The sequence below is a fragment of the Pelobates fuscus genome, chromosome 12, assembly GCF_036172605.1.
Source record: "Pelobates fuscus isolate aPelFus1 chromosome 12, aPelFus1.pri, whole genome shotgun sequence".
In the NCBI taxonomy this organism is placed as follows: domain Eukaryota; kingdom Metazoa; phylum Chordata; class Amphibia; order Anura; family Pelobatidae; genus Pelobates; species Pelobates fuscus.
The window spans coordinates 85,742,952-85,769,359 of record NC_086328.1 but is presented as its reverse complement, the minus strand read 5'-3'; the positions used below and the strand labels follow the sequence as shown (position 1 = coordinate 85,769,359).

Sequence of the window (26,408 nt, the reverse complement as noted above, 5' to 3'; positions counted from 1 at the left end):
GTGAGAACAGAAAAGTATTTTTGAGAGTGCATGGCATTAGCATAGCCGGTCTTATATTGCTCTAGCAGTGGGTACAGGGTTAAATATAACGCATGAAACCTAATTGCTAGGCGGAGAACTATGCACATAAAAAAACTTAGGGTAGACGTTTCCTGCTATGTCAGATAGCATACATACAAATTGACAGCCAATACTTTTACTTACTCTTGTGTTAGACGGGTCAGGGCAGTGTGCATATGCCCTAATATAAAACACCCAAATTGTCAGTCATCCAACTATTCACTCTTATATAGATCATAGACAGAGCAAGCTATGTATCTCTGCTAGCCCTGGAGGTAATATGATTCTGTTGTCCTTGGTGAGAAAACCAAATAATCTACCTCATTGTTTTGTTCAGTCCCTTAGCTGTAACATTAGGTTGGTTCAGATCACTTGCATTAGTGATGGATTCCACTCAGTTTTTGTTTAGGCACATGGCAAGCCAACTGGATAGCTTTTCCGTTTATGTACTCTGTATATAATCTGTGTGCCTGCACACCTCCTGCAAGTGTATCTTTTAACACGAAGACTAATACCTGGGATCAGATTTTGGACAGAGATTTGTGTGAGTTTTATTTGAACAGCTGGTGGAGCTGTAGTTGGAAACCTAGGCTTTTAACTGGAAGTCCTTTTAATGAGGACCACACCAACCTTTTGTTCTTCTTATGTCATTGTAATCCATTAACGCTTAACTTTTTTTTTTCTTTCAAGTTCTCAAATCCAGTAAATATCATTATCTTGGTGACCTATTCTTTACTTGCAAAATTAGCTTAATTACTCATTCTTTAAGTGTTACATAATTGACATTGAATTATGTTTTCTATACATACTTTAATAAAACTTTCACAGAATGAAAGATGACTCTTTTGTATGTGGGAAATACAGTAAACAACTTATTGTAGGCAGCTGCCTAGAGTCTAACGAATATGACATGCTTCTGTTACAAATGGAAACCAACGGAGCGGGGTTTCAAATTTCTACTAGCCACAGGCGAGTGGAAATTTAGCCCTGGTGAGCATGCTAGTGCACTGGCAAGTTACCGTACATTTTAGACCTGACTATTTGCAAATAACACATTGTAAGCCCTGACAAATGGATTTCTTTTTGGCCCTTGAGTCCAGGGCTAAATAAATACTATAGTGTTAGGAATACAAACATATTTTTAATGCAGTAGTGCTCCCCTACCTATTTAGGGGTCTCCTGCCTGTGAGGGTTTGAAAGGTGAGTTTCATTTACATTTCTTCTCACATTGCAGCCGCTTCACCTCACTGGCTGACATTATCAAGATTGATGATCTCAGCCAATCCAATGCTCCCCTATAAGCTAGTGCACCGGTCTGAGCCAATCAAATGCTGCTCTAGAAGCAGCATTTGTTTAAGAACTAGGTCTGACTCGGTTCTCTCAGGGGAAGCACCTCTAATTGCTGTCATTTATGCCACTAGTTGTGCCTTTAGTTGTCCTTTTAACAAGTATTAGTCTAATTATCTAATGTATATAATCAAACACTGGGCTGTGGTAAATTTGAACTTCATAAATTAAATATTAATATATAGAATAACTTGGTAACAACGATTATTACCCTTCCTTTTTATCTACAGAGTCAATAATCCACATCGACCCCTGCTTAAATGAAAGTAGAAAACTGTGTGGCTGATTAGAAACCAAATCAAATTTTCGAGGGCAACACAGCACGTCTTAATCAGGATTTAGGTAGGAACAGCAAGCAACAAACTTGCACTGTGTGACTTTCCTCTCTCTGTCGTCAGTTAAGCTCAACGTAAGAAGGAAGACTGACACAGAACGAAGACACACCCGTCTCTGAAATGTACACCAGATGGAACAAAGTGTGACAAATAAATGTTGGACATTACATTTTTTCCTCATTAACATGTTTATTTCTGTTTATTTTGTAGATTGGGTTTGTTCAACATCTGTTGCTAAGCAGACTTAAAAATATAGAAAAAGGTGGGCCATTTATTACACTGTGTTACAAATCATTACATATATAATTTACAAAGCATCTAGTTTATCTTCTAAAACCTTCTATAACAGTATATACTGCTGGTAAATCACACGATGTGTGAGATTATACCATAAATTATGTTGCCAATTTTCCACAGTTTGTAGTTTTTGAGATATGCAAATGTTTACATTTGGCTAAAAAACCGCCTCTAGTGGCTGTCAGTCAGATGGGCACTAGAGCTTCTTCCTCGTTACATCCTTCAATTTTCAAATATCTTTGTTTTTGTCATCATTGCCCACAGTATGGTGATGCCAAAGCAGCTAAGGCTTTTTATTGTATTCATTGTTTCTCTATGAGAAACATTGGATTGGTGTATTGTGGCGATGGCCACGTATGCCCAATAGGTCAGCAGTGTTTTTCTATGAGACAAATTGGATTGGACCAAAGATTTAACTCCTGACTATATCAGTGCTGGTTTACAGGTAGTTTTTTTTTATATTAGTTCAAAACCTTTCTTTTTTTTTTTTAGAGCATTCCCTTAAGTGAATAACCCTTTCCCCTCCCACCCCCACCCCACCAAAGAAAAAGTTGGATTTTGACAGTGCTGCAGAACATATTTTATAAATTGATTTTATAGAAAGTTTAGTTTTTTTTACTTTGAAGTTTTTTTTACATTACAATTTTAATAAGAAGCAAAAATGTTATAGATAGATTGATAAGGCATGACAGCCTGTGGATATAAATTATGTCTGCTGTATAATTAAATATATCGAGTTTACAGCAAACTAACTCAGAGGATGGGTATTCAGCGCAATCACTGAATAGGTTTATATATGAAAGGAGAACTCCATTACCATAACCACTACAGCCTGATGTTGTGGTTATGGTGCCATGCATGCTCTGTATGTGTACTACATTAGGATGCCAAAACATTTGAGTACAAACTAAATTTTGTAGTTTGACAAGTTACCTACCTTACCTTACCTACAGTATTAAATAGATTTCAGAATTTTAAAGGACTTGTGCTTTAGACTGTTGTGCTATTTGGTTGTGTGTGAATATTTATTTAATAAAAATTCAAGTTGTTTTTATCAGTTTATAAAAGTAAACACAATGATTTAAGTGAGATACGTTTTATAGTTAAAATCAAAATATATTCCAAAAATATTTTAAGCAGATGTGCCTGAAACTTTTAACTAGTATTGTACAGTAATAGCCCTTTTACTATACATATTGAAGTACTGGCCCAATGGCTCCCTTGCTGTTGTCTGCCGTGAATAAAATTCATAATATTTAACACAATTGCTAATATTTTATAATGTCTGATATTTTTCAGTATGACATCATGAATTAAAACAAATTGTTAAAGGAAACTGATCAGAAATACTCTAATTTGGAGAAACATTCTTCTAATAATAACTTTAATAATAATTATGTTATTATTAGCTACAGCCTACTAGCAGATTTTGTTTTTGTCTGCTGTTTAGATCCATTGATCTGTGTGCGTATTGTCTGTTTTTTTTTACGTACGTCCTTTATAAGAGGCTCCTGCATTAGAATAAATTTAAAGGGCTGAGTGCACCCTGGGGTGTGAGTGACAATGAGAGTGGGAAGGGCAAAAACAGGTCCACCTGGATTCTGGGTAACATTCCTGGGCTCATAGTATTGACGTGAGAGAAAGGGGAAGGGTATAAAGGATTTATAGGTTTGTCACTGTTCACTGAGACATTGTAAAAGTTACAGAAACAAAACAGGAAACACGACAGAACCAGGTATGTAATCCGGGAAGCCAACGGTACTAGATAATGCAGTAATCCAGTGATAGACTGTGTGTACTGTTCCCTGTATGTAAGTAATGATTGTGATTGTGTGTTCTGTATGAGTTCAATACTTTAGAACTGACATTTCATCAGTGACAATAGCCATTTGTGCAAGGATGGGTACTGATCATTGTGTAATTCATTGTTATGGAGTGTAACAGAGCTAGGCTGATTGCTGTAGCGTGTGTAGGGATAAGCAGTAGATGGTTATGTGATTTAACATGTCTGTCATTGCTCATTGTGATCATTGCTGTAGTAGTAAGTGTTTTTGGCACTGACATTACAGTAATTTGACTTAGATCTGATTACTGTTTCAGGTGTGTTGTGGGAACCAATCCTTTGTACTGAATGAAAAATGTATGTTTTGTCTGGCATGTGAATGTGTTTGCACAGTGTGCCAGAACATGTAACGTTCACTTCGATTGATCTTTTAGGTGTATGGGAATTGGCACTGCATTGTGTGAAATTATAATGGATTGCTTTGGGAAAACACACCTTTATTAAAGTTTCAGGTGTGTATTTGCTAGCCCTGCAAACCAAAATATTTTTTGTAAACTATATTTGGGCTTTGTAGTCTGCTCTACACTTGTTTCAAGTTGTAACTGTATGGGGATGGGCACCGATTAGCTAAAAATACTGCTTGATAGCCATATCCACAGGAAAAGCCTCCTAAAATGTGTGCCTCTGGCTTCCAATGATTGATAGACTGAGTTCTATGGGTGTAGATCTTCCCTGAGTCTTAAACAGACAGTAACTGGTAAACACAAACTAACCTTGCGTAAAGCAGCAATTGTGTTATGGAAGTGTTTATTTTCTGAAAAGTGTGTATTTACTAGCAGTCCTTAAAAAAAAAAAAAAAAGAACAAAAACAAGTTTATTCTTATTTACGCATTTTCTAATCATGATAATCACTATATTGTGACCGGTTGAAATCGTCAGACAGCCACTCAAAATAAAGCTTAAAAATCCTGTTTTTCTTCAATTTATTTCTCTCTCTCTGAAGGTCTCCTGGGACTGGATTATGTGATCAGAGATAAGTTAAACTCTGACAGTTCAATCGCAATTATTTCTTTGAAGTCTCTGGGAAATAGCTATTTAACAATATGAACTTATTGCCTGTCATATCATCTACACCCTTATCTTCTTTTACAATATACAGGCTTATTGACATGATTAACCATTTAGCTTCTGGAACTGAAAGACTGAACATACAAACTCCAAGCACCATGATCATTTTAAAGCACTGAAGTGGTTATGGTGCTTGGAGTAACCTTTTTTAAATTTTCGTATTGCAAAGTGAAAAGACACACTGCGCAAGGTAGACTAATCTTAGACTATTACATGGTGTGATCCTACCCTGTGAATCTCAGGGCCTGAATCTCATTGCAGCTCTTGGACCTGCACATCTCATGTTGATCGTAGTCAAAATAATAGGCTGAAGCAGCTGGGTCTCACTCAAGCTAGAATATCACCCAGCATTTTATTTCACATATGTAAAACCTCTGTGAAAAGTGATTTACACTTTCCTTGTCTGATCATCTGTTGTCATTTTTCAGCTCCAAATGGATCCTGAAATTTCGATTCTTTACTGTAGTCCTAGCCCTCAAGGACTCCCACAGCGCCGAGTCCATGTCCAGCTATCCCCTCTCTACCAGAGACGCAAGCTTCCTCCCCCGTTAGAGGAAAGGATTCTTTTGGAATGGGAAGAGCGTCAACGCAAACAGCCATGGGTCTTTAATGGAGCAAAGTTCAGGCTTCATTCTGTACAACCAGAAGAAGAAAAAAATAAACAGATTTTAAATGAAGAGAAAAGTAAAGAAATGAATAATAGAGTGAGCAATATATTAGAGGAGAAAAGAAGCGAGGATAATGAAGTGAGATTAAAAGAGGAAGTTGACCATGAATCAGGGGGAGGTCTTACACTCCATCTTGCACTTACATCCTACAGAGACTTCTTGGGCACCAACTGGTCTGGAGAGGCAACAGCTTTGCAGGAGAGAGGTGGTATAGAGCATGGGGACACTGAAGCTTACCTGGCCCAACCACTGGGTGTAGGGGCTGCTTTACAATGTCAAGATGGACTCTTTGTTCTGCTGAGGAGAAGCCACAAAGTTGGAGAAGCACCAGGACTTCTTGATGTTCCGGGAGGACATCCTGAACCCAAGGTGGGAGATAGAAACAATAATGTGGAGGGAATGAAGTAGTAACATACTTATTGTGGGAGACACGTATAGCAAGGGAATATCAAAGGATACTTAATTGCTTATACTTATCAAGTGTCTCCTTCACTATGATTTTCAGGCTGTAGCCCCTAATATCCCCGAGGAGGAGTTGTCCTTGGATGTTCTCCAGCCAGAGTTGGTCATCAGAGAGCTTTTTTCGTCCATCCTTGCAGAAATACGGGATGAGGTATGATGTTCTATGGATCTTATGATTATTCACAATTATATCACTGTATTATAACCTAAAAGTGGAGCAGCCCCCATAGAAACCAATTGAATGTCACTGCCGATTGCTCCATGTTTAGAACTTTGCCATATAAGTACTATTTATACGTCCCATAGAATTACCGTAATTCAAATCCTCAGTGTGTCCAGTTTTATAACTGTATACTGCTTTATATACTGTGACTGAATAATGCAATGGGCCTACTGCTTTAATACTATGGCTTTGATAAATCAATGGGCAGAGTTCAAGTAACAGCTCTCCAAGAGTTTTCTCCTCAGAAACAGATATCACATCTATTGTTATTATAAACAGGATATTTATTGTTGTTGTGTATATTCACTGTTTGGGGATATTAAGATCTCTGCATGAACGTGGCTATAACTATGGGTAATTACACTGAAGATAGCGATCTTAGCAAATATCAACTAGTCTGACAACAGGGTGTTGCTGATTATTTATTATTTAAGTGTAATACACAACGTGATCGGGCAATCTAGACAGCACTTTGCAATTTATTCAGTATAATAAATTGAATTACACAAAAGAAAGGAAAGTGAATGGCGCTTACACAGTTAAATGGGAGCACAGTTGGAGTGGTAAGTGTGTTCCCCAACACCCTAAAATAAAGTAATAACAGAGGGTACTAAAAGCAACAAGTGCCAAATACACACACCACTCCCTGTGTATCAGAACAGGCAATATTAATACTTATACATGTACAGGTACGTATAGGAGATGTTCCATATAAAGACCTATAAATATAAAAAATAGTACATAGTATAGCCTGTATATGCAGAAAAAAGAAATGTGGAAGTGATTGAATACACTCACGAATTCCAGAGCCGTGCCAGGCTCTGTATATGATGCCCAAGGGTGCCTCAGAAGGCTCTGTGGAGAATCTTGAATGGTATCCCCCAGAAGTAGGAAAAACAGCAGCAAAGTGATGAATAAAAAATAATAAATTTATTGTAAATAAAAGTTAAAATAGTAACTGTGCAGGTCCCATATGGTAACACACAGAGTCACAGTCTTGCAGACGCGTTTCAACTCAGTCCGAGTTTTCATCAGTGGCACTGATGAAAACTCGGACTGAGTTGAAACGCGTCTGCAAGACTGTGACTCTGTGTGTTACCATATGGGACCTGCACAGTTACTATTTTAACTTTTATTTACAATAAATTTATTATTTTTTATTCATCACTTTGCTGCTGTTTTTCCTACTTCTGGGGGATACCATTCAAGATTCTCCACAGAGCCTTCTGAGGCACCCTTGGGCATCATATACAGAGCCTGGCACGGCTCTGGAATTCGTGAGTGTATTCAATCACTTCCACATTTCTTTTTTCTGCATATACAGGCTATACTATGTACTATTTTTTATCTTTATAGGTCTTTATATGGAACATCTCCTATACGTACCTGTACATGTATAAGTATTAATATTGCCTGTTCTGATACACAGGGAGTGGTGTGTGTATTTGGCACTTGTTGCTTTTAACTTTAAATTCTTTATTTTTGGTGCAATAAGAATTGCAAACAGGCCTGTGGTGCCACGACAGCAGATACAGGCTCAATGATGCAGACACAGTCATGACAATATTCAGTTGCACAATTTTTGTATATAAGACAGGATGTATTCGCATGTGTGTTGCATATAGAATGTGTACCTCGGCATTTGTGAGATGCGTTTCTATAGAGTACAAGAAATTAAACTTTGCTTTTAAAACTAGGAACATGCTTAAGTAACTTAGGCTAAACATGAGAAATAAATTGAGAAAACACACTTATGGGTTGTGCATGAGACTGTGGGTATCATGTTGTAGAGCTTGGGTGTTTAACTGTATAGATTGTGTCACCAGTTGGAGAGGTAGGGTAGTTTGTACAGGTAGGGTTAAACTGGCTCTAAGTGCTTGTGGGCCTTGTTTCTAGTTTGGTAGAAGCTCACAGGACAGGTGAACCGGATAGCTGGGGTTAATAATGTAATAGGGTTGGGAGAATTGAGTGCGCTTAGGGCGCCGTCACGTTTCCAGCCTACCCTGAGGTCCCAGTAAGGCTACTCTTGCCCGGCATGTTGATTGCCTCCAGTATGCTACGATTTATAACTTTGCTAAATTAACTTAAATGAGACTACAGGAAAAGGTAAAAACGTTAGGGAACCTTGCCGTCCATATGACTTGCAGTATTAGGTTCGTCCGTTCCTTGCCGGGATTATCCGACGTCCTGCTGGGGTGTTACAGACTGAAGGATTTTCCTGTGCGGCTGTCCCATGGCGTAGGTGCAGACCTATTAGGTAAAGTTAAGGTAGGTATCTCCAGTGAGATTGCGCCGTGCCGAACCCTGGTGGGGCGCTTACAGTTATGGTTGCCTGTGGCCCAAAAGTAAATGATAAGTTAAGGAAATAAAATGTGATAAATAGCTGGTTACAGGCTAGACATGCTAAGTGTGGCTTCTAACGGGCAGGTCTATGCATGAGAGATTATGTTGGTTACAGCACATTCAGGACACGTGCTGCAAGGTGGGTATCAGGGCAGGAGAGTCTTAGCTTGCTCAAGTTTCGTGTAAGGCCAAGAGATAGAGGTGATCTGGGGCAACTACCGCTAGCTATACATCGTTGGTGTTGTGGTATAATAACGGCGGTATGGCTCAGGGAAATGCTGCCTGGAGTATATGCGGGTTAGACCTGCGTCTAGACCTGAGGTAAGATAAGCTGGTATAGCTGAAACCAATGCAAAATATATTAAAATAAAATAAAATAACGAAAAAAGAAAAATATAATAACAAAAAAAAAAAAAAAAGTTCAGTTCTACTTAGGCGTTTAGAGTATGTACTCAGAACCCAGAGTGTGGGATAAAACATGTCCTTTGGACCGTCCCATTGGTTGGTGTTGCACCAGGTAGGTGGTGTCTGGCTACCCTGACAGCGGTCGTCGATCTCCGTCGGCAGCAAGGTAGGTCTTGGTTGTTTGGGTAGTCCGCAGCCCTGTTCATGTGGAGGTCGTAGCGGGTGTCTTCCTGGGGATAAACTCTGTAGCATGTACGGAGTGTCTGTCTAGTGGTAGGCTACGGCCTGCGGGATACGTTGCTTGATTCTGAGAATCTGTGGGGATGTTCAGGAGCCTCATCACCCCTGCGGCCTCTTGGGGGTTGCGTATCATGTGGTTGGTGTCTCCTCTGCTGACGTTGAGGACTCGGTTTGGGCCCCAGCGGTATTGGATTTGATGGAGGCGCAGGAGGGCTGTAAATGCGCTCAGGGATCTCCTCCACGCCAGCGTTCCGGCCGACAGGTCCGCATAAAAAGAAAGAGACAGCCCCTCAAAGAGGTACGAGGGCTGTCCTTTTGTGGCATCTAGGACCATCTTCTTGTCTTTGGCCGAATGGAATTTTAGTATGAGGTCCCCAGTGGCAGCCTGAGGTGCCTTTGCTGGTCGTGGTAGCCGAAATAGGTCCTCCAGTGTGATCGTTTTAGCTGCCTTAGGTGTCAGCAATGCCGTGAGGAGTCGCCTGATGAAATGGGGTAACTCCGCTTCTGGTATGGAGTCCGTGACCCCTCTAAGTTTGAGGTTGTTTCGTCGGTGTCTGTCTTCCTGTGCGGTCAGTTGGATTTCTTGCTGCAGGGTTTTTTGCTGCAGGTCCTCGATCGCTGCTTTCAGATCCCTGATTTGGTTGGTGTGGCTGTCGGAGGAGGCCTCCACCTTTGCCAGCCTGTCTGTGATGCCCTTGATGTCACCTCTAATTAGGGCCACGTCGGCGGCTATCTTCTTATGGTGAGTCGCCATCAGATCACCAATTGCTTCCATGGTCACTGGGGTGGGGGGGGTCTTTGTGGTTGGTTTTGTCCCCTGTGATTGGGAATGTGTCAGCGTCGCCAGTATGGAGTCTCCCCCATCCTCATCCGACGACCCCTCCGTGAAGTCCGAGCAGCCGCCGTGCAAGGACTCCATCTTGGCGCCTCGTGCGCCTGCCGCCATAGTTCCCCGATGTCCATGCCCTGTCGGGGCTTATCGGGTTTTGCTTTTTTGTTTTTCCGCCCCATTCGGCTCTCCCGGTTCCCTGTGCCGTCTCTGGGTACTGTTTGCGTGGGTTTTGGTGCTGGCAAAGTTGCTTTAGCTGTAGTTTGTCCCAGAGCACCGCGGCCATGCGACCGCTCGCTTCAGATGCTTCGCATTTGTTGCTTTTAGTACCCTCTGTTATTAATAAATTGAATTAGTTCTGTATCAGACGGTTGTACAAATATTTTAATCCTGCATTAGGCTTGCTGGTAAAAGCAAAAAAAAATGAAGAAATCAGTGTGGTACTCCACAGAAGTGGCCACATTAGTAAAAAAAAACTGAAACTTAGCATTTAGTAATTATAAAAAAAAAACAGAGTGAGGAAGACAGAATAATCTATAAGATAAGAGCTTCCAAAGCACACACAGAAGAGAAAATAGCCCAGTCAGTAAAAAAGGGGGAATACAACATTTTTGTTTACATAAATGAGAAAAGGAAAGTAAAACTAAAAGAAAGTAAGGATTAGTAAGTCGAAAAACAAAAGAAGTAACGGTATGTAGAAGAGGATAAAGGTCTAACTGACTGCCGTAATTAATATTTTTGTTCAGTATTTACAGATGAAAATGAAGGAAAGGGACCTCAGTTAAAAAAAATGGTTACATGTAACCAGGCCCGAACTGGCCATCGGGCATACCAGGCATTTTGCCCGTGATGGCCATGGGCTGAGGCTGACAGGGGAGATCAGTGCATCTCCCCTGCAAGCCCATGCAGTACCAGCGCTATCAGAGCGCCGGGTTCTGCGGTGTGCCTTCATGGGCCGGTGGGGAGACAAGCTATCTCCCTACCGGCTCACAGGCACTGAGATGCGCCTGGGAGGGAGAGAGGACTCGGGGGAGCTCTATCCTGCAGCTCCGCCGGGTTCCTCTCACGAGGTTGGAGCGTTGCCGCGGTTACTATGGCAATGCTCTGATCTCGCAAGAGTGATCTCTACCCCAGGAACGACAGGGTAGAGTTCACTCCTCACCGGGCCACCAGGGATATCCTACTGGACCACCGGGGCTGGCAACAAGGTCTCCCCTCCCAGTGAAAGGTAAGAAGGGAGGGGGGACATAAATATAATAATAATACAAAATATATATTTTTTAATAAAACAAAAAATATTATTTTAAAAATACACATACATATTTTTTATTTTTACCCCAAACACCACACTGCACCCCTCACATGCACAGACTACATCCCAAACATCACACTACACCACTCACATGCACACACTACACCCCAATCATCACACTACACCCCAATCACCACACTGCACCCCTCACATGCACACACTACACCTCAAACATCACACTATACCCCATACATTTCACTACACTGCTCAGTTGCACACACTGCACCCCAAACACCACACTGCACCCTCACATGCACACACAACACCCCATACATCACACTACACCCCAAACACAACACTACACATCAAACATCACACTACACCCCTCACACACACACACACACACTACACTCCAAACACCACAGAGCACCACAGAGCACTCCAAACACACACACACACTGCACCCCAAACATACAGTGCACCCTTCACACACACACTGCACCCCAAACACACAATGCACCCCTCACACACACACTGCACCGCTCACACATTGCACCCTGCACACACACACTGCACCCCTCAAACACACCCTGCACCCCGCACACACCCTGCACCCCTCACATATCCTGCACCCCTCACGCACCCTGCACCCTTCACACACACAGTGACACCTTCACACACACACAGTGCACCCCACACATGCACTCCTCACATACACACTGCATCCTTCACACACACGCAGTGCACACCCTGCACCCCTCACACACAGTGCACCCTTCACACACCCAGTGAACCCCTTACACACGCACACACACACTACATCCCTTATACACACCCTAGATCCCATACATAACTATGGACCTCTACACACATACACACTAGAATCACTATACACACTCTGAATCCTCTATACACACACACACACACACACACACACTAAATCTCCTACACACACTCTGGGTTCTCCACACACAGTAGATCCCCTTCGCTTACAATAGATCCCCTACAGGCACACAATGCACCACCTACACACACCTACATTAATGACATACACACTCTTGATCCCCTATGAACACACTAGATCCCCTGTAAGCAAACACACACTACATTATCTAAACACACACACTTTACAACCCCTACACACACTACATCATCTATACACACATACACTACAGCCCTTAGCCATACTTATTACACCACAAACACAACACACCTGAAACTGACATTTACACAAAACACCACACCACAATGAACTAACTTTACACACACTCAATCCCACAAGCAGGCTATAAACACATGTACAATATGCTTTCCTTTGGTATCCCACTTATGGAGACACCGGAGACATGTCACAAGCAAACACAGCGCAAGCATGTTAATAAATTTGCATAGAACAAATACAGGGCCTTTATTTCATTGCATGAGCTCTTCAGCAGGGCTCTGCACATTAAACCAACATGCTCACCCTGAGAGAGGGTCATTGGTGATGACAAAACACCCCCCTCTCTGGCCCGCCCCCTTCTCAGTGGGCTGCTGTGATTTATAAATGACCGGGCTGAATTTTTTTCCTCAGTCCGGCCCTCATGTAACTTGTTACATGTGGAAGAGGTTCTATTTCAGATTCTAATTAACAAAAAAGGTAGTAGGGAGGAGTCAGGCAACCATAGGCCAGTAAGCCTTACTACAGTAGTGGGGAAAGTAATGGAAACCATGTTAAAGGATAGGATTGTTGAACATCTAAAACCATATGGATTTCAAGATCAGAGACAACATGGGTTTACTTCAGGGAGATCATGCCAAACTAATCTTATTGATTTTTTTGACTGGGTAACTTAAATAATAGATCAGGGTGGTGCAGTAGACTTTTCTTACCTAGATTTCAGTAAGGTTTTTGACACTGTCACAGATAGAAGGCTTATCAATAAATGGCAATCTTTGAGTTTGGATTCCAATATTGTTAAATGGGTTAGGCAGTGGCTGTGTCAATGGAGTATTTTCAAAGCAACCAGTGGGGTACCTCAGGGATCTGTACTTGGACCCATTCTCTTTAATATTTTTATTAGTGATATTGCAGAAGGTCTTGATGGTAAGGTGTGTCTTTTTGCGGATGATACTAAGATATGTAACAGGGGTGATGTTCCAGGAGGGATAAGCCAAATGGCAAATGATTTAGGTAAACTAGAAAAATGGTCAGAGTTGTGGCAACTGACATTTAATGTGGATAAGTGCAAGATAATGCATCTTGGACGTAAAAACCCAAGGGCAGAGTACAGAATATTTGATACAAAATTAACCTCAACATTTGAGGAAAGGGATGTAGGGGTAACTATTTCAGATGACTTAAAGGTAGGCAGCCAATAAAATAGAGCAGCAGGAAATGCTAGCAGAATGCTTGGTTGTATAGGGAGAGGTATTAGCAGTAGAAAGAGGGAGGTGCTCATGCCATTATACAGAACACTGGTGAGACCTCACTTGGAGAATTGTACGCAGAACTGGAGACCGGCAGAGGGAGCTATAGTGCCAGGAATACAGCTTTGTATTTCTGGCACTATAGTATCCCTTTTATCCTGGAGTGGTCCAGAGTGTTGAGACCGCAAAGTTCAGAGACTTCCCACTGTTTGACGTGTTTGCTAGATGGGTGCCTGCACTGTGTGCAATCTACCTAGCAGTACTGAGGCGCTGCTGAAGAGATATGGGAAATATAGCTACCTGTTCTTTCAGTGTCTACGGTGGAAAATTAGCCCTCTCATATGTCTGTAACTCTGCTCACATGCACTGTACATGGCCTTGGAATGGATGATACAAATCACATGGAGCAAAGAGAGGAAACACTCTAATAATCTCTGACACCTTCACTATTCAGCCAGAGATGAGATCCCTCTGAAGGGGCTCATATTGTGTTAAAAATGAATTAATTATATATATATATATACACACGCCATAATTGTGAGGGTAAAGGATAGACTTTGAGACAAATTGACTAGTGAGAGCTAGATATGGATATGGAGAAGGAGGGTTCTTTATTCTAGATCAGTTTTATTGCTCAACTAATTTCTGGGTCTGGCAGTCAGTGTTTGGTGCATCTCATCCTTGTGTTTCAAAGACAGACACAGAACCAGAAAGGCAACACAGAATACAAGAATGAGACAGACAAAGACAAACAGATTTAATCCAGAATAGAGAAAGAAAGACTGAGGCACAGAGGTGTGACAGGGAAAAGAATGAGGGACAGAACCAAACAGGTTAATATGAAAAACAAATAGTAAGAGAACGACCCATAGAAATACATGCAGTGTGGAGTTGACAAGGCTGTTTGTTATTATTTAAATATGTACATTTTGTTTTTACTTGTGCATTTGGTCTGCCCATTTAGACTTTGTTCTTGTCAGATTTGACCCTCTGTATTAAAATGTTTCATACTCCAGCAATGGACAAAAAAGTTATTAACTTTTGAAATGTAATGTTTGATTATTTTTAGAAAATTAAGGTATACAACAGATACAATCAGATCTCAGGGTAGTAAATTTGGAGCCATAAACAATCTAGAGAAGCAAGGCAAGCTATACGCTAAATTGAATCATACCATGTAATCCTTGCTAGTCAGGAACTGTGCGGACCAGGTGTCAGGATCCCGCGGGCGGCTGCGAGGGGAGGCTTCAGTCTGCTCGCGGCACTCACCTTTCAGCCATCCGCGGTCCCCATCCCGGCGTACGCTTGGCGGGCGTCCTCCAGCGGCAGCATGCATGACGCTGGACGCTGGGAGACCGCTCAGTTTTATAAACGCCGGGGTCAGCCACCTGACCCGGCGTTAAAGGCACAGTGCCTCAATCACATTGGGAGGTATAGATATCTCCCACGTGTGATTGTTAATTCTGATTGGAAATTATCCAATCGGAATTAATGAATGGGTTTAAATACTTACCTTTCCTGTCTTTCTCTGCCCTGCTGCGGTCTTTGCTTGCTAGTATTGCTACTGAACTTGTGTTTCTCTCTGGTTACGTACTCTCTGGCTTGTGTATCCGACTTTGCGACTTTCTCCTACAATTTGACCTTGGCTTGTCTCTCGTTATTCTGTCTTCTGGTTCCCCTTACTCGGCTTGTTTCCTGACTATTCTTTGTGTGCTTAGCCCGGCCACTCTAAGGTCCGGTACTGCACCTTTTCTCTGTGTGTGTGTTAGCGTGTTTGGTTCTGAGAATCGTGACACCAGGACAAAGAATACGATACTGGACAGAATTTTCATACAGTGACTTTCTCAATTTGAGAAACTTATAGTAGTGATACACAATGTGACCACTAGATGTCAGTATTGCATGAAACTAACTGTTCCTAAAGTTTTTTTTTTTTACTATCAACAAAATAAGTCTAGCTACATTTAATTTAATCCCTACAAATTTTGGTTTTATTTTTCTTCTCAGGTTAATCTGCCATTGTCAACCCTCAGTGATCCACTCCTTCTGGGCATTGCCCGCAATCATACTAGTGCTGGCAGACCAAGTGCTGAATTTTATGTCAGGTAACAATTGCATGTGTGTATTACTATATCTATATCACTATATTAAAACCTTGCTGCCACTAAGCTTGTGTACTTTTGTGATCAGGTGCAGTCTAAGCTCAGAAGAAGTGCGGGAAAGGTACTTGGAGGGAGGACCCGAGGCTCACGAGTCTACTGATATAATATTTATTGATAGAGAGGTAAGAACATCTCTTTTCATGTAAGAATTACTCATTATGTAAGTAGGCTTTTATTGATGAAGTGCCAAAAAGCATACACATTCTGGGATCTGCACCTTACAAGATTAAACTGGTTAGGGTACTGGAATTCGTATGAATGATAAAGGTCCACATTGGTCTACCAGATTTCAAATAATGTGGTTTATGAATGTTCTATCCTTACCTGACTTAAAAACAATAGACTTTGGTAAAAATAATGAGGATTTAGTTACAGTATATGATTGTACAATGCCGCAATGCCAGTGTACCCCGATGTTAGCTTCTAAGTTATAGCACTTAATATCTGCACCTATGAGAGTAACCCACTTTCCTGGGACATCTATCCACCTTGGGCTCATTGCAGTTCAAGATTTAATTAGTACATGGGTTTGTGGTCAATGCTTCCACAGAAATGCTGCACTTGGACCCAAAATTTTGGAACTGTATAGTCCATGGTTGTTTTTTGGCTATTGGTCCTTAACACAGTGAGAGTAAGAGAGAGAGAGATAGTGTGTGTGTGTGTACATTTGTGAATGAAATGCCTCGCAATTTGATTAAATCCCAAGTTTATAAAAAAATAACCTACATACATAAGATATGCATATTTTATTTTTAGTTAAATCTCTATTTTAATATGTGACAATTTATATATAATGTACAGAACATTATCTTTAAATGTAATCACTTCCTATCATTGGGAAAACATCAGCGTAATAGTTAAACCAACTGACGTCTTGAACCCAGATACTATCTATCTATTTTACTGACAGCCACTATCTCATCAAAATTAAAACTTGCCTCAGATAAGTGTAAAGGACAAAGTCAAGTTAATAACTAAAAAATATATATTTTATATTTAAAAAAAAAAAAAAAATATATATATATATATATATATATATAAATATTTGTGGTCTGGGACAGAGGTCGAAAAATAGAGCAAAGTCCGTTGAGGTGTGCCAAAACCGACGTTCGGGTAAGCCTGTAAATAAAGTGGGCCCACCAAGGTAGTAACTGAGAATAGGGAGCATTGGGTGGAATGAATCGAACAGCAACGGCAAGATGAGGGTACAAGCTGAGTTTAAATAGCCGGGTAAGCTGTCACAACTCCGGCCACAGCCTTAACATTTGTGGATTAAGGACAAAGGCCAAGAAATAGCACAAAAGTCAGTTGTGGTGTGCCAAAACTGACGTTTTGGTAAGACTGTAAATAAAGAGGGGAAAAGATTTCCAAGATGCACACTTTATTAAATTTTACAAATTAGCCAAATTCTTGAATGCTTGTCTCAGCTCTTTATTGGGTTGAGGTATACATCTAGTATATGCAGCGAATTTGCATCTTCCTAATGTTTTAATTATATGTACTGGAATCTTCATGATAGAAGAGGCCGATGCTGCACTGCTTCTAAATTAATGTCCTGTAAATGTGGAAGGGTTATTATTATTATTTTATTATTTATATAGCGCCATCACATTCTGTAGCGCTCTACAATGGGTGGACTAACAGACATGTAATTTTAACCAGACAATTGGACGTACAGGAACAGAGAGGTGGAGGGCCCTGCTCAATGAGCTTACATTCTAGAGGGAGTGGGGTATAGTGACACAAAGGGTAAAAGTAGGGGTACGAAGTAGGTTGTTAGAAACCAAGTCTTATAAAGAGAGTGAAACCAAGTCTTATAAAGAGAGTTCTCATGTAAAAAATGATGAGTGATGATGTGAGTGGTTTATCATGCAGATTCAAAAGCGGTATTTTCCTTGAACAACCTGTGAGTGTGCAGCAGTATTGAGCAAGTACTTTTACTGCGCACCATTTCGGTAGGATATAGAGGAATTTCTACCAGAGGGCCCATTTGATTTGTTTTAGTACGCCTTAGCCTGAGTACATAATGATCCCCTTTTTTATTAAGATCTTCGATTTCTAGACGCAGAGATGAATTGAATAACGTTTCTATTGTAAATTCTTTTAGGTGTAAGAAACTGTAAAGGGGGTCATTCATCAGAATGACCCTCCCACCCACTCCTCATTTCAACACTTTCTCTTTTCTTTCCATTTACTTTACTTTCTTACTCCTTGGTGGGCCCTCTTCATTTACAGGCCTACCGTATCGTCGGTCTCGGCACACCACAACCGACTTGCTCCCTTTATACTATCCTACGCTTATGCTGGATCCTTACTCCATATACGGCTATTTGCCCCTTACACAAATGTGTGTGTGTGTGTGTGTGTATATGTATGTATATATATATATATATGTGTGTGTGTGTGTGTGTCTGCCTTAATTATCTTATTGGTGTGAGTTTCAAACAGGTGATTGTCTAATATATCTGAAAGTGCTCCAAATTTAGGCCCGTTAATAGGTTATCGTCTGGGAGTTTGGGGGCAGTCTACTCATTGTATGCCTTTGAGAATGTTTTATGGGAAGGCATGTTATTCATGTTTTATCATTGGTTCTTCTAAAGATAGAAGGATTCATATATATTCCTGTATATCTTTTTACATTATAAACCTAATTTGAGTCTAACCAATTTCAAGTAACAATGTGGTGAGAGAGGGTTTCCATATTAGACACCCCTGCCCATAATTTGGGGGAGAATTATAGGCCATAGATGTCCGTCCTTGTGGAAAGCTCATTGTGCAGAGCCAACAATAGTTTTTGAATAGAATATCGAAGAGATGGTATGTTAGAATTCTCATCAAAGGAGGACAGTTCCACTTTTTAAGTTCGTATTTAATATTACTTAAACCCACTATATATATGTTTTTTTTTTTTTCAAATACATGTTCTGTCATTCTTTTTTCTCTGCAATGTAGAAAGGAGGATAAAACCACCGCATTTAATGGTACGGGCCAATTAGTTTAGCAAGTCAGACCATTTTCTTTTCTGCTTAAAATTCTAATTATTCTCAGTCCTCATTTAATTGTCAGGAAAGCCCTGTGATATCATAGCTACAGCATCTACTGTATTTTAATTAAAGTAGCTTTTCTGAGAATTACACTAGACAGTTTCAGAACATGACCTTTTGTTCTAGAACATGCAGAGTATATTCTGTTAAGTAAACTAATATATTTAGATCATTTGAGTATTGTAGTTATCTGTCTTGCTGTATTTTAATTAAAGTAGCTTTTCTGAGAATTACACTAGACAGTTTCAGAACATGACCTTTTGTTCTAGAACATGCAGAGTATATTCTGTTAAGTAAACTAATATATTTAGATCATTTGAGTATTGTAGTTATCTGTCTTGCAGGATGCTCAAGGCAATCCACTGGGCATCTCTCTCTTGCTCCTAGGCATGAAATTAAAATATTGTAATTTAAAAAATATATATTTTATTCAACTGTCAAGTTTGTTTATTCTACATTTGTGCACTAAGCAGTCAAATGGATTTCAGGAGAAAAGCACTATAGAAGAATATATTTTTATTATTATCATTCCCCATTTTAACTCTACCCATTTTGACTATAATCAGCAGGACAGCAATCAGCTAAGTGCCAATGATTGCATACATGCAGCCACAAGCAACATCCACAGACTATAATTTCATGTGGATTATTGTCACCTTACGTACAATAATTGCTTTTATGGCAGCTTTTCACGACTCCTACCTTGAAGGAAAGTTAACAGAATAAGTTTTTAATGGATTTCGTGATTGCAAACCTGACAAATCCCATTTTTGTGATGCCGTAGTAGATTGTAAATGTGCAAATTTAGTTTACTCAGTGTACCTAACGTAACCCGTCAATAACCAATAAGTGTTTAAAGTCCCCCCCCACCACCACAATTAAAACTACTGCTAAAAATGTATGAGAACAGCTGTGCACATATCTTCTCCCCCAAATGATTGCACATGTGATGTATTATGGGATACCATGTATGGTATGTTGCTGGTGGGTGACTGCACATGTTGCTGCTTCTATCTGCCATCTTGGAGGAGGCAGGCGTGATCTCAAGTTTAGTATTTTTTTTAATCAATATGTTTGCTAGCGATTTCGCCAGCACATCATTTGTGTATATGAACTATAAGCTATCATACACATGATTTACTAATCACAGAGTCAGTTCTTGAGTCAATGAATGAGTGCTTTGGTGACTATAAACATTTATTTAAACAGATTTATAAATGACTTAAAAAAGAAAAAAATTGTGTAACTGTCGCTGTATGTGTCTCTCTAGGAAATGCTGAATCTGGAACAGTCTGCCATGTGGAGAGAGCTCTGTCCGTCAGCGAAGGGTTGCGTGAAACTGTACCTGTTAGTTCGAGAACAACAATCCTGATTCTTTTCTCCTCTGTTTCAGTATGAGGGTTAAGGTTCCAAGGTGTGAAAAGAGTAGTGTTTTGCATGCAATAAACTATGGACTTCTGTCTCGGAAAATAATTTGCACAATTACATTGTAGCTTTCTGCATGTTAATATTTTTATATTAAAGAGAAAATTTTTTTCATTAAATGGTTTTGATGCTATGCATCCTGTATTTATTTTTCCCAGTGTTGGTCGTGGATGATTGGCACAACAGTAAAAAAGTAGTCACATCAGATACTGACTGGTTTTCGCCCCCCCGGACCACCCCAATACAGTAAAACTGCACGTTTTATTGTGGCCAGCCTAAGGCACACCTGTGCAATAATCATGCTGTCTAATCAGCATCTTAAAATGCCACACCTGTGAGGTGGATGGATTATCTCGGCAAAGGACAAGTGCTCACTAACACAGATTTAGACAGATTTGTGAACAATATTTGAGAGAAAAAGGCCTTTTGTGTACATAGAAATAGTCTTAGATCTTTGAGTTCAGCTCATGAAAAATGGGGGCAGAAACAAAAGTGTTTATAATTTTTGTTCAGTGTATATTTAACTTAAAGGGTTACTCCAACCATTTTTTTTCTTCATTGTTTCTTTTTCCCTATGGCATTATTCTTTAGGTCCCCACCAACGTAAACGTTAAAATAAATAATAAACTAAGCTAAAACTTACCTCAAACCCAGTGTTGGGCAAAGCTCCTGGCACTGCTCGGCTCGGCACTCCCCTCATCTAATGTCACGAGATCTACTTAAAGACTTCTCACAGAGACTGTTTAACTGGCTCAGCACCTGTGCATGCTCTGCAAGGAGAGGAGAGATATAAAAAATAAAAAAAATATTGGAAGGAATAGGGAGGTGGGGAGGACTTCAGTGTAGGAGGAAGTGAGGGGAGACAAGCTCTTTTCAAGGGAGAAGCTCAGCGATTTCACAGTAATAATAACTTGCTCGTAGAATTGCATACATTATTATTATTATTTTTATAGCGCCAGCAAGTTCCGTAGCGCTGTACAATGTTACAAGGATGCAGAAAAGTCAAGTCTAACTTATAACTAAATGTTCTTCATTCTTAGAGCACCTTCTTAATAGAATTCTATCAGAATTATTTTAAATAGAAAATAATCTTAAAGATTCTACAAAGGATAAGGGCTCTCTGGATGGGTCCATTACACTGACCTGCATAGAATCCTGCAAAGACGGCGCATTTCTCGGTTGAAGTGAGGAATAATCCTGATTGAACATTGAACCATTTGTGCAGGTGGAAATGCAAAGCAGAATGCGGCTCTGGATATACTACGGCATTATAACAAAAAAATGTAGGAAATGTGCTAAAAGTGGAGCAGTCACCAAACAATAACTCACAGCTACACACAGCAACACATCAAACAGGTGAGGGGGGTAAATTAAGTCACCTTAGGAATAAGTGAAAGTTCTACTTAATAGGAACCTGTAGGTGAATGAGCAGAGACGGACAGAGGAAAACACAAGAAACGAGTATGTGTCCTGTGTCCTTATGAAAAGGAGTCACCCCAGCACGGCTAGATTTCCCACAAGGCTGAGGGGTACTAGAAAGGAGAGAGGCGGCACAATTGCTTGGTAGATAAATGTCAGCCCATTCTGATGCTAGCAGGGTGGCCCGTGGAACTTATAGTCTGCAACCGCAGAAGGTGCAGCCCAAATTTATTGCTCTGCTATGAGGAGCAATACAAGTGCTCTGTACCTGCCAAAGTTGCAGACCATATAATGTATTCACTGGAACACCCGGGATTAGTATTTCCTTCTACCTGGCACAAGGTAGCAAGAGGAGTGGAGGAATAAGCTTAAAGGACCACTATAGTGCCAGGAAAACATACTCGTTTTCCTGGCACTATAGTGCCCCCACTCCCGTGGCGCTGAAGGGGGAGGAAGGGGTTAATCCCTTAACTTTTTTCTAGCACCGGGCTCCCTCGGCGCTGGGACTCTCCTCCCTCTTCTTCCGTCATCAGCAGAATGCGCATGCATGGCAAGAGCCGCTTGCGCAATCAGCCAGTCTCATAGGAAAGCATTCTCAATGCTTTCCTATGGACTCGGGCGTCTTCTCACTGTGAAAATCACAGTGAGAAGCGCGGAAGCGCCTCTAGCGGCTGTCAATGAGACAGCCACTTGAGGCTGGATTAACCCATAGGTAAGCATAGCAGTTTCTCTGAAACTGCTATGTTTACTGCAAAAAGGATTAAAATTAGCTGGACCAGGCACCTAGACCACTTCATTAAGCTGAAGTGGTCTGGGTGCCGATAGTGGTCCTTTAACATTTTATTTATTTATTTTTCATTTGTTGCCAGTGTTCTATCAAAATTCCCTACCCGTGAAAATCCCCTACCCTCGTCACTTCCGGGGAGGGGAATCAGCTGGATCCTGTGCTGCACATGCGTGCTAGCACTCCTGCTACTCCTCCAGAGCAAGGTCCTGGAAGGTACTAGTAAAACTAGTTTTACACTTTCATTATAGTTAGTGCATTCACTAAGCTTAGGACATGGGACATTTAGGGTTAATGTTAGGGTTCAAATTAGGGTTAGGATTAGGGACTTGTTCACATTTAGTGATATTTCACATTAGGGGAATATCACTAAATAGTGATTTTTCACACTTTATTTTAACCCTTACCCCAAGGGTTAGGGTAAGAATAGAGTGTGAGAGAGGTTAGAAGCACTTACCTAACCCTAATTTGAACCCTCACTTAACCCTAAATGTCCCGTGTGCCTAAGCTTAGTGAATGCACTAACTATAATGAAAGTGTAAAACTAGTTTTACTTACCTTCCAGGACCTTGCTGTGGAGGAGTAGCAGGAGTGCTAGCACGCATGTGCAGCACAGGATCCAGCTGATTCCCCTCCCCGGAAGTGACGAGGGTAGGGGATTTTCACGAGGTAGGGGAATTTGATAGAACCCCAGTCTGTATTAGTGATTACTTACTTTTGTATGCTATTTCAGGACAGGGGCAAAGCTTGCATTCTCAGGGAAGTGCAGAGGAAGGACCCTTGTTGACAAGCCAGAGCAGAAGAAGGGTTCTTATTGTCTGAACAGAACACAAGTCACATTATTGGTCCAATTTCCACTTACACACATGCACTGCAGCCCCTATCCACCCAAAGCCCCTAAAACACCATTCAGCCCCTATCCCCCCAAACACACACTAAAGCTCCTAGTAACCCAAACATGCACTACAGACTCTATCCTCCTAAACACACACATACTACACCAACACATTCCCATTCACACATAGCCTCCCCCACACATACTTGCAACCACACAACCAGCATCTCCCCCACACAACCCTACAAGCTGCCTCCCTCAATATACACATCCCCAAAAACAAGAACCACCACGAGCAGCCACCCCCACACTTGCATTCCTACAAGCAGTGTCCCCACAAACATACAACACCACATGCAGTCTTCCTCATGCACCCAATGTCAAAAAGTAGTGTCCAAACATATAAACATCCACCCTCTCCCAGCCCTGTCCAACTTACCCTTCAACCACCCACCTAGTTACACTCACCATCAAGTCATACATTAACCAGTTGCTTTCACGCATCCAATCAAATAACCCAAGATCACATACCCCAACCTAGACTCATTTACCCATCTAATTAAATACACCAAACTTTTTGCACATATAAATATAGGGACAAAATGGGTGGGAATGCATTGAGGAAACTGTTTATGGGGCAGCAAGGAGGGTATCCGACCCTGCCGACAAGATGCTAAATATCACACTAAGTGGACTCTGATCAATATCTTACAGAGGATTATTAAAGGCCTGGACGGTATTTGCTTTATTTGTTATGGACCTTGCTTTGTTTGAAGTTGATAGCTCTGTTGGTCAGTTATTGACTTTGAAACCATTATTTGTTTATGTAGCTCTCGCCTGTTATGACCCTTAAACCTTTTAGTGACTCTATTTTTGGCTAATTATCTAATGGCCCGTCACTCCTTGTTCATCAGTTACTGATTACCTTAGAAACTCATGGCCAACCGCCTAATGCATTCCCTACATATTGTGTTTATATCTATACAGTGCTAACTGGGGTATTTAGCACTTTAAATATCTCATTGTGGTTGAAGAGAAGTACAGTATGTGCATTAATTATACACTGTTCTTCTAATTCATTTTGAGCCAACAGGTGTATTTCCTGCAGTGGCTGCAAATCCACAGGCAAGGAGCAGCAACAGTGAGCTCTATCCAGAACAGGAAGAGGCTCTGACAATCAGGACCTTTCATTCTTTTCCTTCTTTGCAGGCTTATAAAAAGGGACATGCTGGGGGCGGAGCTAGCCACGGAACAAGATGGCCGCAAGCTAAGCGAGCTCCTCTCTAGACGGTGTGAATCCGCTTACATCGGGCAACAAAATTAACGATGGGGCAGATCCTCGCTCCAGATGGACACTTGCGAACACTCCCACACCAAATAGCAGAAGTCTTCCACACATACTTCACCAAACTCTATGACCACAACCCACAAGTACGCTCAGAACCACAAGCCCTCAGGGACCTGATAGACGCCTACCTAACCTCGACCACACTACCGACTCTCTCACAAACAGCAGTAGACCAAATCGCATCCCCGATCACAGAGGAAGAAGTAGCGAAAGCAATCAAAGGTCATAAACCGAACAAATATCCCGGCCCAGACGGCTACACAGGCTTATACTTTAAAACATTCTCTAACATCTTAACCCCCCATCTCTGCAATCTGTATAATAAGATTATGGAAGGAGACCCGCTACCGCCGGAAATGTTACAAGCCAACATCTGCCTACTCCCGAAACCACAGAAAACCCACCTCGAACCCGGCCATTTCCGCCCAATCTCCCTCCTAAATGTGGATATCAAGCTATTCACCAAAATCCTCGCCAACCGCCTAAACCCACACCTCCACAAACTAATCCACCCAGACCAAGCGGGCTTCATACCCAACAGACAGGCATGCGACAATATTAGACGAACATATGACCTAATTTGGACGGTGACGACTCGACAGATCCCCACCCTAATTCTATCACTAGACGCCGAAAAGGCGTTCGACCGCCTGCTCTGGCCATTTCTATTTGCCACGTTACATAAATTCGGATTCCCACGACCATTCTTTAACGCCTCACGAACAATGTACGCGACCCCAACGGCTAAACTCCTCCTACCACTAACCTCCCCTCCAACAGTAAAAATACATAATGGCACCAGACAGGGCTGCCCACTCTCCCCCATACTTTTCGCCCTCTCCTTAGAACCCCTCCTACAAACGCTACGACAAAATCGACAAATAACCGGAATTTCGATCCGTAAGGAAGAATACAAAACAGCTGCATACGCTGACGATATCCTTTTAACCGTCACCAATCCAACCGAATCCATACCGCCACTATTGACCGCATTAGACGACTACGCAAGTATATCAGGGTACAAGCTCAACATAGAAAAAAACGAAACCCTACCAATACACATAAACTCCCAACAACACCAACACCTGACAAAAACCTACCCATTTGACCTCTCTAGCACAAACATAACATACCTAGGAACCCGCCTGCCCAAGGAGCTCTCCCAAACGTACCACCTGAACTACACTCCGTTACTACAAACGGCCACCCAAGACCTAGATTCCTGGGCTAATCTTTCTATCTTCTGGCTAGGTAGACTAGCTTCCATAAAAATGAATTTACTCCCCAGATTCTTATACCTCTTCCAGGCACTACCCATTACACTCGTCACCAAAGACTTCAAAACTCTGCAAACCAAAATAGATAGATTCATTTGGGCTAACAGGAGAGCTAGAATCAAACGAGCAACGCTATATGCACCAAACAGGGCTGGAGGCCTGGGTCTACCCCACTTCATGCACTACTACCACGCAACCCAAATAGCTCAGGTGCAACACCTACACGCCCCTTACGGCATAAAACGCTGGGTAGACCTAGAACACACGATCTTCGGGAGGGACTTCCCCTCACTACACATATGGCTGCCCAAACAAGCTAGACCCCAAATAGGG

General features: G+C 41.3%; 1 protein-coding gene across 5 annotated transcripts in view; it reads left to right on the top strand.

Moving 5' to 3' along the window:
* NUDT22 (nudix hydrolase 22) overlaps nucleotides 1-20,556 on the top strand; it is a 46,611-nt gene extending 26,055 nt beyond the window's left edge. The window contains exons 2-8 of one of the 5 annotated variants that reach the window (XM_063438758.1): nucleotides 1,638-1,749; nucleotides 1,953-2,004; nucleotides 5,379-5,987; nucleotides 6,124-6,231; nucleotides 15,789-15,886; nucleotides 15,972-16,065; nucleotides 20,258-20,556. In XM_063438758.1, coding sequence (XP_063294828.1) covers nucleotides 5,385-5,987; nucleotides 6,124-6,231; nucleotides 15,789-15,886; nucleotides 15,972-16,065; nucleotides 20,258-20,359 — 1,005 coding nt within the window. In that variant the 5' untranslated portion in view covers nucleotides 1,638-1,749; nucleotides 1,953-2,004; nucleotides 5,379-5,384 and the 3' untranslated portion in view covers nucleotides 20,360-20,556. The other 4 variants (XM_063438761.1, XM_063438759.1, XM_063438760.1 and 1 more) reach the window with 4 other exon arrangements.
* The last annotated feature ends 5,852 nt before the right edge of the window (nucleotides 20,557-26,408 follow it).